Raw genomic sequence first — 15,711 nt, forward strand, 5'->3', positions numbered from 1 at the left:
TAATTCTTAGAGGGTGAGATTACTGCATGTGACAGCCTTCAATATTTTATTTGTTGCCAGTTTTACATGGTGCAAAGAAAAACAGAGTTTAAACCCTGTTTTGTGTGTGCTATGTTATTAAACTGGTAAAAGTGAAATGCTTGTTGTAGGCCACCATACATACCAATAGACCTGATTCGGGCAGAGTACAGTACCGCTGCTTCTATGTGTCAGTGGAGAGAAAATGCATTCTCCCGTACTTTTATTTTATTTTATAAATGTCCCACTTGCCTGCTCTAAAATTTTGACAAGTATGATATGGTCATCTGAAGCCCTTCAGTTAGAAAACGTCGGTGCCGTTCGAAACAGCTTAATAGTGAGAGGAGTGGCTCTAGTATGCACATGTAACATGATTTGTATATGTGGAAGAAAATGATATGAAAGCAGATTTTTTTTTAAAAAAAAGGTTTGCAAAGGGACTTGTCAGTCTCAAATAGGTTTCTCTCCGGTTTTTGCTTCATTGAAAATGGGCAACTCTAAAGAGACAAGGGGATTTTCGGCTGGAAGCCGGCAAATGCAGAAGTCATTAAATTATCAAACACTTTAAATTGTTTTCAATTTGTCTTCCGGTTTCTTAACCAAAATAGTCCCCCCCAATGCCAGACTGCTTGGGAGTTGGTGTTTCTGCTGAGCAATCATCCGCGTGAAAAAAGGAAGCAAGGAGGAAAAGAACGCTAGATTACTCCCTCCCCTCAGCTCCAGCAGTCTTGATAAACTGTAGGCTTGAAACTGAATCGAAAGTTAAACCTGTAGGGTCACATGATTTCCAGGAAAGGAAATGCCCTACATGGGCAGAGCTAATGAATGAACGACGCGAGCATTCTTTCCTGTTAAAGTAGCACGGGCGGTTAATAATTGCATCTGATGCACAGATTTTATTGGAACGTTTTTTGATAATTCGCCTAAATACATGCAAAGTGAGCCTTTGTAAGATTAGACATTGGCATTTGAAGGCTAGCTCCTCTTGGCGTTTCGTTGGTATGCGCTGGCTGAAGGAGAGAGGGCGTGGCGCAATGGCTAGAGCTGCCGACTTTGGTGCTGTTCCACGTTCTAGTCTCGGCGTCGGCTCGACAACATCTTGTGATTCTGCACAAATCACTCTATACTCCCCGTGCCTACCAAAAATGAATGTGTCCTAGTGTAACGTAACTGGTACCTGAAGCGCTCCTGTACCTTCAGGTCGAGCTATATAAAACTGCAAAAAAAGAGACCTGTGGACGCCTACAGTGGTATGGTCTGCTAATTATTAATATAACAAACCGCACAAATGACGGCCAAGTATGAGATGCGACAGTTTTGGGACAGATTATTCTATTGTCCTTTCTCCCGCCCCCTCTCTCGGTTCCCGTCTGTCATCACTTCTGGTCTTTCCTTTGGCACGCTCCCCTTCGCCGCCCTCAATAAACTCTTTGAGGACCACCCTCCGCAACGCTACCTTTCAGGTGCCTGACGTAGTCCCTTGTTTTGGACTGGCACGACAAATAACCACGCCCCCTTGGAGTGTGTTGGACTCTGATTGGTCAAGCCAAGTCATTGACAACAGAAACATGGGGGCGGGGGAGTATAAAAACAATACTCCTGCTGCACGATCTTTGATAACATTTTTCTCACGTTCCTGCTCCGTTAGTAAGAAGCGTCTATCTGCAAAGCACAAGGTAAATGGATTAACGATTGAATGAGTTGGCTGTGGCAGTTGTAGCAGCTCTACTCAGAGACTTTTTAAGGTGCGGGTAAGTGGGCACCCCTTTTCTGAACATGTGGCACTGAAAATACTTCAGATGGCACTGGCTATAGCTATTATAATGTGTACTGTGATGCAGCTTTGGGGCGTGAGTAACCAGCTCATCTTATTTGTATTTACCCTGCAATGCATTATTCTTGCACAATGTTTTGTCGTATATCGGTGATGTTTGTAAGCTAGGAGGCTTTAAACATAGCACAGTGCTGTGAACTGGAGTGCATTTAGGCAATACCATACTTAATAGAACGGCATAGATTACGTCATATAGATATAGCACGCGTGAGTGTATAATACAGGGGAGCGTGAGATTCCTGTATAAATGCTCGTCCGTAATTTCCGTATTATGGTGTGATGGTGATGGTGGGGGGTTGTCTCTATTTCCTCTAATTACAAAATGACGCATCTGATCACTGTCATATTACAGCTGAGTTGTGATGTCATAATGCTTCAGCCAAGGCGAAAGGCATGTCACAGAAGATATTTACAGGGCACCTTAAACAGTGAAATTGAGAAATGGGTTTTCTTCTCCTGAACTATTTTTCTAACGTGTACAGCGAGAAATGTGATATTTATACCAGTTTATTTTCGGGGCATGTTGCATTTCAGGAAGGATAGAATCTCTCACCTTGTTTCTACACATTCTGACCTATAGAATTTTTAAAACGTGACTTAGACTGATACTAATAACTTTTTGCAGCAAATTACTAACTGCTTATAGTGTGTTTGGTTTTGTACTGAATATTCCACTTTTATTTATGTCTACAACCGTACTGTCTCTTATTATTATTATTATCATTATTATTATTATTACCAAAGAGGAAGGACTGAAGCGGTTTGTGAGACGGGTGATAGTGTAACCAGATATACAATATATATCTTCTATACATTAAGAGGAGATTGCAAGTCAGTTTAGAGTTCCGTGGCCTTATAAAGGAACTCTGCATATGGTCTCCTCGGTGACTTGAAATAATGATCTCGGTCGTTATATCGTAACAAAAATGTAATAGCAATACCAGTGAATGTGCCAACTGCACTATGGGCATGACCACATCGCGCACTGGGGCACAGCCTTGCAAGTTTTTAAGTACTTTATAGTGGTTCCGCTGTCGCCCACCACCAGGGGGCAGCCGTAGCTGGAAAATCAGGCCCGGCCCTCTCAGCCGGGAAACTACTATGATGTTCCTGTTTGCAGTTCACATTTTACTCAAACTTGCATTCCCTTTGAGTATTTACTTTTCCAGGATGTTGTTTCTGTAATTTTTTCGAGCATCATATTACTCATGTACGTTGCGTACTGTGAAAAATATCCGCATTGCATCTGGGTGAGTTCAGGCTGTGAGTGTTTTTTTTTTTATAAAGGGCCACGCTTGAGAAATGTGGAGTTGAGGCTAAAGGCAAGGTTAAGTTCTTACAGTTCTAAGCAGTGGGGGATTAAGGGGTTCTGCATACATGCTCATCCAATCCTTGCCCCTCTGCAGAGTGCACGGAGCAAATGGTCAGGTGTGCGTGCCAATTGTGACTGTGCGTGTGTGAAGATGGCACACACCTGTTGAAATACTGGCTGGGCGGAATGTAAAACAAATGCATGCTTATAGGTAAGCGGGTGCAGTATGTGTGTGAATGGTGAAGTGAATGAAAGGAAAGGCAATGAGAGAGTGAAAAGAGGGTGCTGGAGAGGAAAGAAATGAGTCGTCTGTAATTTTTGTAACATACTGCTTAAAATGTTTTACTTTTTACTTTGTGTGTGTATCTGTCCATATATTTAATTGTAGGTTGACCCGTCAGTTTTTTGTGAGGGACCCCTTATATACCCCTCTAAAATCCCTGCATGAGGCTCCTCTGTACATGTAGTGTCCTTGCAACGAGTGATACATGTGCTTCACTGTGCTCCAGTACATTTCATTGGACATTTGGTGCATGTCACTCGCTTCATGGATTTCTAAAGGGATTTGGCGGAATTGCTTCACTGTTCCAACCCTTTTTCAGGGGAGTGGGGTCGCAGGTCATACTTCTGCAGCTTGAGCAGATGTGCACGTGCGGGGCTCGCTGCTGACGTCTTGTGCTGTGCATCGCGCGCTCTCTTTTGTCCGACGTTGCACCCTCAGAGGACAGTAATAGAGGCTGCTGCTGCACCCCCTGTGCCCGACACTGTACATCCCTTTGTAGCTGTAATTATGCAACCGGCAGACTCCCGGTGAATGAGGAAACACTTGCCCGCAGACCTCGTCAGCTGTGGACTTTGCACTCCGCACGGCCGGCATTTACTGAGTCAAAAATGTAAACAAACTTCTTCCGCCACAATAACAGCCGAGACAAGGGCGCGTGTGCTACGTCAGGACAAACGGGCGTCTATGCCCTAGGTTGCAACATCCCTACGCTGGCCTGCGCTTACAATACACTACTGTTTTTTATCAGTTAAAAACGTATTACGTTGTGGTTCACATTTCTGTCTCATCAACCCATGAGCTATACTTGGTATGAGTCAGGGTTCGCCTGCAGATTCGAGGGTCTTCAAACGTATTCGAGGTCGGGTCCCCCTCCCCATCTCTAAAGAGCTGCTGAGTTATACCTTTATTTAAATTTCTCTGCTGGATGGTGCCTGACTGAAGTGCAGTGGCAATTGTTAATCTTGAATCAGCACTTGAGTTTCCCCGTCCATGAGTGCAGTGCAGAAGTGCCCTGTGCTCGGGGTGAGTGTTGCTCGGGGGGCGGGGGGGCGTGTGCGTGTGTGTGTGTGCGTGCGTGTGTGTGTTTGTGTAAAATAATCCTAAGTAGAGCCCTTCAGCTGTGCTCGAATATCCCCGCCTGGCCCTTGGGCTCGCAGCTGGTCAGCATGCTTCAGCCCCGTCAGATGTCCAAACGCCGTGCTGATGGCTCATTCAGAGTCCACTTCACAACACAACTGATCAGTGGCTCGGATTTTTGGGACTCTGGCCCTGACCGGGCCATCGTGTCCTTGTGCTCTCGGATGCTCCACTCAGTGAATTAAACGTCCATTGACGGTGTCCCTGATCGCACTTAGTCAAGCACTTAAGGCCCCCAGAAAAACACGTGATGTGTTAGGACCGGGGAGGGGGTACAATGTTGTGTATGATGTCTTCTCTACTCCCCTTTAGGGTAGATAAACGTTGTATGGCTTCCATTATCCTTTTTTAGGTTCAGAGGTTTTGCCTGAAAAAGAATGGATACCAGTACGATTTTGGAGGTAGGGGGCAGTATGGCTTCAATTTGCTCATATGGGTTTCGTCCAGTTGTATGTCTTCCACTACTCTTTCAGGGAAGAGGATAGTCGGGCGCCTTCATCTACTCTCTGTAGGACAGACGAAGGATAGCTCTAATGCTCTTTCCAGGAGTGGGAGAGTTGGATGGTAGGATTGCTTCCGCTACTCTATTAACAGCAGTAAGGTGGTTTCTACCACTGTATTGCAGTGTCGGTGGCGATGCATTGGTTCCATGACACTCTCCTGGACAGAAAGGAGTAGGATGAATTCCAGTCCACCTTTAGGGATAGGGGACAAGAGAATGGATGCTCGTAGTCTCATTAGGGTTTGAAGTCAGTTTGATGTGGGTGACTTCCACTACACTCGTTCAGGGAGAGGAGAGTAGAAGACTTTCCACAGCTCTCCATCAGATAGAGTAGAATGGAAACAAGTACTCTTATTAGGTAAGTTGCATGACTTCCGCCACCATCCGTAAAGTAGCGTAATCTATCTGGCTGTCTTAAACTGCCTCGTGGCCAGCTGGGGAGCATTCACCGCTTTCATTGTTCTTCCCTTTCTGGGGTCTAAGCACGGCTTCCTTCGACCCACCTGAACAGGCAATTTGGGTTTTGCGATTCAGTATTTTGAAAGGGGGTGTTGAGGACGTCCCTTCCTAATTCCAAATCGCGGTGTTATGTATGAATGTTCTGCAACCGAAATGTGATTGCAAAATATTTAACAATTTACCACTAATTCAAAGTTGGTGTTAACCCATTCGCACATGGGAAGGGTTTCCCAGATGGCATTTTTTTTTTAAAAAACCATCATGCGTTGTATAGTGTTGTGATCCTTTTTAGATCTGGTTAATTGTAGTTTTAGATTCCTGGAAGACCTTATAACCTCACTACTACAAAAAAATGTACATGAAGTAGAGAGTGAGAAGATAGGCTTTGCGTCGGCTCCCTTAAGCCATTTGCTTGCATATATTTGTCTTGGTTTGCCCTTGCATAGATTGTTTATCCATCAAGGCTATAGCACCTCTTGGATGGTAACATTGTCCCGTTTGGGTACCCACTAAATTTTGGTGATGGGGTATTAAGTAATATGTTTACTAAACTGCAGATGCAACCTATATATAGTATGTCATTTCAAGCTCGAGTGTTCTTTGGTGTATTTGCTCGGCAGATACAGCCCCTTTTTTAAATGCTTATTTATGGGTTTTTTTGTTCAGGAGGTGGTGCTGTTTAGAGGCCTTAGCCTGTCATAAAGATATAGTGCTATTTAAGTTCACCTATGTAATGCACAGTTCTTCACATGACTTATTTTCATAACTCTTATTTGAGGGTATAGCTCAACTCTGTTAAGACAGTTTGTTTTCACCCAGGATGTTGCTTCTTTATGGATTATTAATTATGTGGCTGCTGGGGGGCAATAATCAGTCACTCTACTATTCCTACCAGCTTCCACTAACACAGCCAGACAGACATATTGGCTTTGTCAATGTTTTTTGGTAGGGTTTTCAATCTGTATGTATTTAAGATAAATGCAATAAAATAACTCCAGACATGAAGAAAAAAACGGACCCCCTGCTTAAAAAGAGGAAAATGCAGTTATTGCTTCATTGACTAAAAATGAAGATTTGGAAAGAATGAGCTGTACACCAGGAGTTAATATTGTTTGCTTGATTTCTGCAGATTCCGTTTCAACGAAAGTGGCAAACCTCTTCATAAATCCCATCCACAGTCTGACATTGGATTCCAGTTGTAACCATCAGCTTCAAACACAATGGCTGCGTGTGACAGGTGAGTGCTCGCCAAGACATTGATCATCCCATTTATAAGCTCAGCAGACCAAGAACAGCCATGTTTACCACAGTATCAATACTTGTGGCCCGTTTTCAAGCTCATTCTCATCTTATTTCCTTCACTTTATGCTTTCTCTACCTAATCCCAGTTTTATATGCAACACTATAACTCCTTCAATGCTGTTAGCTTTGCCCATGGGTATTTATGTATGCCATACAATAAAGGCTTCCTGCTTTCAGGCCACTCTCTGATTTGATGGAGAAGGAAAATTTATCTTTTTATCATATAGATTTCATGACTATTAAAAGTGCTATATACGTGATTAAGTGACAGTGTAGTGCTTTAGTGATATTCATGTGCAAACAAGTGAATCGAAGAGAAGTGCATGGGAAGAGGATTTCAGTGGCTGTTATGTTTTCTGAGGAATAGGTGGGTAAACACTGTCCGCTCACCTATTAGATCTTCTTGCTGAGTGGTATCAGATCTGCAGACCGAGAAATTTGTCGAGGTTTTGACACAAACAAATTAAGTGTTTTTAAGGTGTCATCAGGAAAAAGATTTTAAAAGGTAAGCCACCGTATGTTAATACAAGCAAGCGGTGTTGATTAGGCAAGAAGGCTGGACCTTTTGATATAATCTAGAATTTCTGGTCATGCAAAGGCTTATATTGGTCGGCTAAGGTCGGGCAGACAGTCGCGCCACAAGTGCCCAAAGGCAAGAAGATACTTCAGAGGGCTAGCTTGAAAAGGCTCAGTTCTGTTTTAATCCCTCCATGAGTTTAGCAGGATGGCAGTGTGGTTATCTCTTTCCAGCCAGTTGAAAGAGGCTTCAGAATTGACGTTAGAAGCACAATGATCAATGTTCTTGGACAAAAAAAGGTGCGTTCAGGTAGATCGGCGCGTCACACTGGAATGTGTGATTTTTAAGCTCACTCTAGAAAGGTGGAATTCTTATGCTCGGGGTGTTAGTATGGTACATGGTAAAATAGACCATCCACTCTTAACATACAATAAGATCTCTGAGGCTGACTGGTTTGTTATTTTGACAGGTGTCTGAGGAATGAATCATTTTGGGGGTGTCTTTTCTTCCACAGAGCGCACCACAAGGAACTCTTTGGCCCTTGGCTGATTAGGCAGATTAACAACAACCGCTATGGACTGTGCTGGAAGAACCCAGAGAAGACCATCTTCTGCATTCCCTGGAAGCATCTCGCCAGGAAGGACATTACGGGTCAGGACTATGAGCTTTTCAAGGTACTGCAAGATTCAGCCCAAGAAGCCATGCCTGGATAAATCGTGAATCAAGGGATACAGCCGAGTCCCACTGTTCAGTATGAATTACGATAGATAAGAAAAATTGTTATATCAAATATTTTATGTAAATTGTACAGTATACAAATTCCAATTTATCCCAATAAAAAAAAATATTTGAAAGCTTTTAAGGCTTTTGTAGACCAGAGTAGTGTGGCGAGATCTGCCTCGTACCTCACATTCACCAATTTCGCTCATCATAGTTTTCCGAAGGACAACATAACGTGATCCCTTCTCCTCTTTCCAAATATTTCCTGCCAGCTCCTCTTACAGGGAAACAGTTGAATTTAATGAAAGGGGGTGAAGATGGAGAGGAACTGCTGCTCGAATCCACTCAATAGCGGTACAGATCACGTTATTTTTCTTACGTTACATTGGGTGATCGAGATTTGGTGAATGGTGCAATGCACATATCACTAGAACAGCAGGGCTCTGAAGCAACTGTGGTAGGCTAGAGACTCACTTTGCATAATCCATATGAGTAGTCAGCCGCCGGCCTCCATATTTTTATCTGTGGTGGTGAAAGTCTCAAGAGTGGGACTATTCATGCTAAGTTCAAGGAACAACCAAGGGCCTTGACTCTACTCAGTAAGGCTGAGTCAATGTAGAACAAACCAAAATGAGTGCCAGTACTTAACACTATTTGCCAATCACTATATCACTGGTACCAATGCAAGTCTGTCACAGGTTCCATGAGTACTCAATTTCAGAAAACCTTTTTTAATTTAAATCTTTAACCTATTTTTCAATACATACATATAAATACAAATGAATTATCAATGAAACAGATACAAAAATACCCCAAAAATACAAAAAAAATTCCTTCCCTATTGCGCAACTTCTAAAAAGGCACCACAACCACTCAATGCTCTTTCATCCATTCAACATTAGGGAAGGAATGTTTTTTTTGTATTTTTTGTATCTGTTTCATGAAAGTGTACAAGGGCTTGAATGCATTTCATCCAGGGTATTACACTTGTGACCATTGAAAGAGACATTCCTACATCAATATTATAGATTCTGCTTACCTCTAATTTCCACCCATAGTACTTGCAGTGTTTCACTATTGTATGGATTGGAGAACAGTGTGGTTGACTAAGACTGTACCTGTGGTGGGGAGGCTTGAATGGCACCGGACATGTGTATCTCTGCTTGAAGTACAGTGGCTAATATGGAAAGCAGCGTCTTTTCTGGTGGTGCTCATACAGTAATGCTATTTATAATTTCTAAAAAGGTTGACTCATTCACTACATTACATGGGATCCACGTTGGCCTCAGCTTGAAAGATGAAACTAATTATGAGATGTATATTGGAAGTTTGCAAATTCATTTGTATTTTCTTGACGCTAGGCTTGGGCAATACATGGCGGCAAATACAGTGAGCGGCCTGATGACCGTTCCACCTGGAAAACCAACTTCCGCTGTGCCTTGAACAGTGTCAGCGTGAAGGAAAAGAAAACATCCTGTGAGACCCAGGATGGAGCTGCTATAAAAGACAAGAAATTGTTCTCTGAGGTTGAAGACCGGTCTAGCGATCCCCACAATCCACATAAGGTGTACAGACTCATCCAAGTCCCGGATGGTTCCAACCATGTATCGGCTCCTTCTTCTGCAAGTAAGCACAGTTATTTCTTCCAAGGGATGTTGGGCTGGGTCTTGTATCGAAAGGTAGTAACATTTCTGTTTTTTCAAAGCCCAAAAATCCCTGTGTTACTCCAAATAGTGTTGGGAGTAACACCTGCTCGTTTAAATCGTGAAGCTACACGGTCTTTGCAAAAAACAGTTCTATTCAAGCAATTTGTAATATTTTTAGTATGAATGAACTGATTCACTTGGTGTTCCAGGTGCACTGTTTGACAAAAACTTGTAATATTACCACACATACAGTACAAGTTATTTTAGGATATTAACCCTTTTCATGCAACCTAGAACAGTCTCTATAATGGAATCTTACCTCTAGCAATAACCTCCTTGAAGCTGTCCGTATTGTCTTTGTATGTTTTGATCTGATACACTGCAAATGACCCTCCTCGCTCAAGCCCCATCTCCCTCTCCCACACATCCCACCACTGGCCCATCTCCTCATCTGATGCCCTTCTTTTCCACCACACTATCGGTTTGAACTATGTTTCTTATTTGATTTTTTACAGACCACGAGGGCCTACCTGACAGCGAGGAAGAAGAGGAAACTATGCGCATCAGCCCAGACTTTTTGCATATCCCGAATTTCAAAATGGCCCGTCCTCAGCCTGACGAGGTACTGGGAAGGCAGGGTACTTGGGTTTCTTGTGCCTTGCAGGTGAATGGGAACTAGCTGTGATTTGATTTTTTTTACAAAATAAAAGTAACATTCAGATGGATACAAATGTTCCCATGGGATATGGAAAGTGGGTGATTATTAAATATTGGGATGCTGGAAATCTGCTTTATCAGCTGTAGAACAAATTCTTCCACCAAGTCTATGCATCCCAGAAATTGTACCTAAGTTCAAACAGATACTTTTGCCTTTGACATTTTGTGACTGTGGTGGGGCAGTTGGTAAACAAAGAGGATAACTGAGAAACAATCTAAAAATTGACTGCCGAATGCAAAAGATGTATGTGAGTCTGTCTTTAAAAGCGGGCTTTCCTGTCTCTGACCCTAAATGATCCTAGTGACGTGAAACCATCTAAAACTGACCTCCACTCCTCAATGTCTGCAGAGCCACCACCCAAAGCAGAAGCAGAAACTGATAAATGTGGCATCCCACATTAAAACATCCCAGCAATGATCAACCTTACTTATCGTGATATCAGTGACAGTACAGGGACTGGTCTACAACTACATGAAGTTAAGATTTAGATCTTTTGAATGCCTTGCCCCTGTTTGCCACAACTTGCATACTATGGATGCATTGATTTGACAGTGTTGGTGTCAAACCGACCATGTTGCAAAGACTCTTATCCCTGACAAACTCTTTTCAAACAGCCCTGTTATCCAAGCTCTTTTTACTATTCTCACTACATAGTGTTTCTCTGGTGACTGTCTCTTGTTTCCATGTTTTAAACAGGCACCCATAGAAGATATCCTGGGGATCCTGTCTCTGGAGAACTCCAATGCAGGTAACTTTCATAAGGCGGAAACTCTAGTGGTGGCTCTGTGTGCTTGTAAATAAAGTCAGAACATGTTGTAGTAGGTTCATCGTCCTCCAGTCCCATTCACCATCCAAATGAATTTTATTTTTTTTAAATATTTGCATTTTTTCCACACAGTGAATGTGGTCCTAGGACAAAGTGTGATCACCAATGGACACCATGAAGAGAACGGATACCATCCGGAAGAGGCAGCTCCAGTGATGTACAATGTCCCTTTACAACAGCAAAATGGTTACCACTCTTTGCAGCAAAGTACACTCCAGTGGTGTCATGCAGAAGGAGCCCCTCCCATGACCGATTTTCATATGTACCAGCAGCAGCAGACGTGGAATCCACAGGCAGCTTCTTGCTCCCAAGGTTAGATATTGGCGCTATAATATGTTGGTATTAATATCAGTGTTTTCAGGAGCATCCCTTTGTAGGTCTGATTTTCAGACTCATGTTTTTTAAAATATATATATAAATAAATAAAAACATATATTTATATACTTATGTAGAGGGGCTTTGAATCAACAGTCGTTATCCACCGGCCCGTATACTTGACATTCACATTTTGCTTCTGCCTACCACAGCATAGATAACCTGGGGCAATGCACGCACTCACTTAAGCCATTGTCCTCTCAATTTCAGTCAATAATATACAATGAGACCCAGTCCAACTGGCGAGCAAATCTATCAGTGACATATGGGGGGTCAAATACATCCCACTCCCCACTATTCTCTTATCCACATAATAATGAGATAATGCACTGTGCTCTGCCTTGTTTAAAATATCTGTTCTCCACGACAACCCAACAGAGCGAAGATCTCAGAGTGACCTCACTCTTAGTTGTTCACAACAGTCCACACCACACATTGGACTTTACTCTAAATAGAGGAAAAATGTGCGAGAAGCAAGTGACCCCTCACGGAAACACCACCAAGCGGGGTAACTGGTATGCAATTTCCAGACAGGCCCCTGTCTCATCATCGGTGGTCACTTGCTCCTCGGGAAAATAAAGGTGATAGAAAAGAAGACGTGTCCAAAACAAACAACATATAAAGTGCTGCAGTGAAGTGCAGAAAACTCTGCTAGTGACAAACACACACAAACATAATGATGGAGTGCCTAAAACCACACACAACACACCAATCCCTTATCCACTTTTATTCGTAGGGTGGTGATTGTGTGCTATTGAGTATTAAAAAGGCTGGTAGCTAGTCATGCATACCATTACCTACAGTGCCGACATGTTTCACTGCTGTATAACATAGAGCAGTTTCATCAGGGCTGCACTCAAGTGCTGCCACTTCACTCTTTTTGGACACTCAGCTCTGTAACGTGCTGTCAATGGAGAACAGGTACAAGGTTAAAAACATGTAGACTTAGGCTGGCCAGAGGTATACTATGAAGGTATATGCCAAGTGGTAGTGTGAGGAATATTTACCCAGGAGCAGCAAAGCTATGCATACCAGCCACTCCGTTATCAAACTGGGACCCTAGATACTCCAAACGTGAGTGTGCCCCTTGATTTGTAATAAAAATATTATATCTGCAAAATGGAAGAAACAAATACACAGTTGTAGTTTTCCTTATGCTGTTATGCCATGAAGCATCTCATGTATACTACACCTATACTCGAGACTGAGCAACAAGTGTCATACACGCTTAACGCTACTATTACATACTGCTGAAAAGGGTTATTCAACCTAGTGGAGATACACCACTAGGGTGCTGGTTGTAAATACCATGATGTAGCGCCCCTCCCTCAGCGACCCACATGTCAACAATAACGCAGCCAGAGTGACCCACATAACAGTAATAGCGCAGCCAGAGCGAGCTTAGAGTTACCATTCACGATCGTGACCCACTTCAAACTGAACATGTGAGGCTACGCGGAGTCGGCGGGTTCAAGCATATAACATTTAGCCCATGGAGCGAAAAACGAAAGAGTACTTCCCTGGCGCTTTGTTCACAATCCGTCTCACCGTGACTAACTGGGAAGACGCCTTTCCTCAGCCGTGTCGGACGCCCACACCAGGAGCACTCAAGAACGCAGCGCCGGTGCAGCCACGCCCATCGCGTCACATCACGTGATCGCGACTCCTTGCGTGGCGGCCATCTTAGCCTAGTCAATAGGCTTCAATCACTACAGCAGTGTACACTGGCCCAGCCCTATCTAGGGGGTAAGGTGCTATACCACTGCGGCGTTGCCCTGGCAAATATACTGGGTATTAAGACTAGGAGGGCAGGGACATAATGCCATAGAATGTCAGAACTTCCCCCCATATGTAAAAAGTGAAACAGGACACACTGATTAGTTCAAATAGTTAATAAGCAAATGAATGATATGCTAGGTATAGCACTGTCCCCATAGACCATATCATGTGCAATTCACCCCCCTGAGCATATTGAAAGTAGTGTAATAAGAACCCCCGTAGCTCCAGAGTAACACACAGTCAGGGAGTGCTGTGCTGGAAAGGAAATAATCATCAAGGGGCATCCAATATGGAGAGACTGGGTTCTGGGCACAGGAAGGGCACGTTTACACGGAACCACTCCTAGATCCAACTGGGAGATCGTGAACCCAAGTTTGGCCCGGAGGCATGACCCAAAAACATAGAGGGGGACCCAGAGTGGTGCAACATAAGACCCAGGTTCACAGTTTGATCCTGTTCCATTCAATGATTTCGTTGAGCCCAACTCTATCAGTTTTCTCATTATAGATCCAGCGCGATTCTTTAGCCAGCAAGATCTCATCAATGTTCTGGGGGGAGCCTGTGATTTTCTCAAGCACTGTCCACTGAAAGGTGTGTTTTTCAGTAGAGAAGTGCTGAACGAGCTTTGTTGTTAATTTACCTGCTCTTATTGTGCTGAGATGTTCCTGTATGCGCACTTTGATCTTGCGCGAAGTCAGACCTATATACTGCAATCCACACTGGCACGTTAGCCTGTATACCACTTGTGTGGAGGTACAGTTACTAAACTGATTTTGAAACCACTCCTTCCCTGATGTGAGACTCACACTTTTGCTTTTCTTGGTGAGTGGACATACAGAGCATGTCCCGCACGGAAAGTGACCTTTGGGTACAGTGGAATTGTGATCAGTTGGTGCCTGGGGGGCCTTTGAGTGTACCAGTTTATCCTTCAAATTGGTCGCCCTTTTAAATGCAAATCTCGGGGGTGGCATGCGGAACTCACTGTTAGATAGGATGGACCAATGTTTACGGATGGACTGGCGGATTCTGGTGGCCATAGGGTCAAACGTCATGACCACAGGTATACAGTCGTCCCTCTTCTTGGTAGCCTTTTCTAAAAGAGCACTCCTAGGGGTGTTGAGAGCTCTCTTTTTGGCTTGTTTTACTACCTTCATAGGATAGTTCCTATTGGTCAACTTAGAAGTCAATACTTCAGATTGTTCCAAGAAGGTGCTGGTGTTAGAACAGTTACGTCTATACCTCAGGAACTGCCCTACGGGCAAGTTGTCCCTCAAAGCTCTTGGGTGAAAGGAATCATACGAGAGCAAGGAATTCCTGTCTGTGGGTTTTTGATGTACACAGGTGTTAATGGTGCCCATACTGTATTCAATATCGAGGTCAAGGTACACTGCTTTGTGTCTGTCATATGTCCAAGTGAACTTAAGGTTCTCATCTTGTGCATTCAGCCAGTTAAGGAATTCCAACAAGAGTTCCTCCGTTCCTGACCAAATGCAGAACACGTCATCTATATATCTCTTCCAGAGCCGGATCTGGCTCTGGAAGGGGTTGTTGTTATGATAGATGACGTGCTCCTCGAACTGTCCAACATAGATACAAGCTATGCTGGGTGCCATAGTAGCCCCCATAGAGGTGCCAGACACCTGTAGATAAAGCTGATTTTTGTAACAGAAGTAGTTCTTGGTAAGGGCTAGCTCTATACACTACAGCACGAATGTCTGTGTAGTGTCATAGAACCATTCCTGGTCACCCAGGGCGCGGGCTGCTGCCACCAGCGCCGCGTCCTGGGGAATGCAAGTGTACAAGGATTCGATGTCAATAGTGACAAAGAATTCATTTGTAGGGTCGTAATGGATGTCTTCAAGTACCTTTAGGATGTCAGTCGTGTCTTTGACAAAGGACTTTTGGGTGACTACAGATTCTCTGAGAAAGTAATCCGCGTACTGGGATAGCGGTTCCAAAATCGATTGAATACCCGCCACAATCGGGCGACCCGGAGGTGGACGAGTGGGTTTATGGATCTTTGGGAGGATGTAAAAAGACGGAGTCCTGGGGCTGGTATTTACAAGGAACTCCGCCTCTTTAACCGAAATCCATTTTCTTTCTTTAGCGATCCCAACCATGTCGCGAATGGTTTTTGACAATTCTTCCACCGGATCTTTTTTAAGCGGTACATAATTGGTCCTGACACTCAGGAGGCGTAGTACTTCGGCCTCGTAATCAGTGGTATTAAGAAGGACGATAGCACCGCCCTTGTCCGCCGATTTTATAGTCAGCGTGTGATTA

The 15,711-nt window shown here is 43.6% G+C and overlaps 1 protein-coding gene across 2 annotated transcripts in view; it reads left to right on the plus strand.

The window, feature by feature from the left end:
- The first annotated feature begins 1,629 nt into the window (after positions 1-1,629).
- The window catches only part of LOC147733238 (interferon regulatory factor 3-like), a 54,802-nt gene continuing 40,720 nt past the window's right edge, over positions 1,630-15,711 (plus strand). The window contains exons 1-7 of one of the 2 annotated variants that reach the window (XM_086957799.1): positions 1,630-1,694; positions 6,675-6,782; positions 7,879-8,038; positions 9,446-9,710; positions 10,246-10,352; positions 11,145-11,196; positions 11,347-11,586. In XM_086957799.1, coding sequence (XP_086813925.1) covers positions 6,766-6,782; positions 7,879-8,038; positions 9,446-9,710; positions 10,246-10,352; positions 11,145-11,196; positions 11,347-11,586 — 841 coding nt within the window. In that variant the 5' untranslated portion in view covers positions 1,630-1,694; positions 6,675-6,765. Of the gene's footprint in view, positions 1,764-6,674; positions 6,783-7,878; positions 8,039-9,445; positions 9,711-10,245; positions 10,353-11,144; positions 11,197-11,346; positions 11,587-15,711 lie in introns of both variants that reach the window. The other variant, XM_086957800.1, reaches the window with a different exon arrangement.

The sequence above is a fragment of the Lissotriton vulgaris genome, chromosome 2_1, assembly GCF_964263255.1.
Source record: "Lissotriton vulgaris chromosome 2_1, aLisVul1.2, whole genome shotgun sequence".
Taxonomy (NCBI): Eukaryota; Metazoa; Chordata; class Amphibia; order Caudata; family Salamandridae; genus Lissotriton; species Lissotriton vulgaris.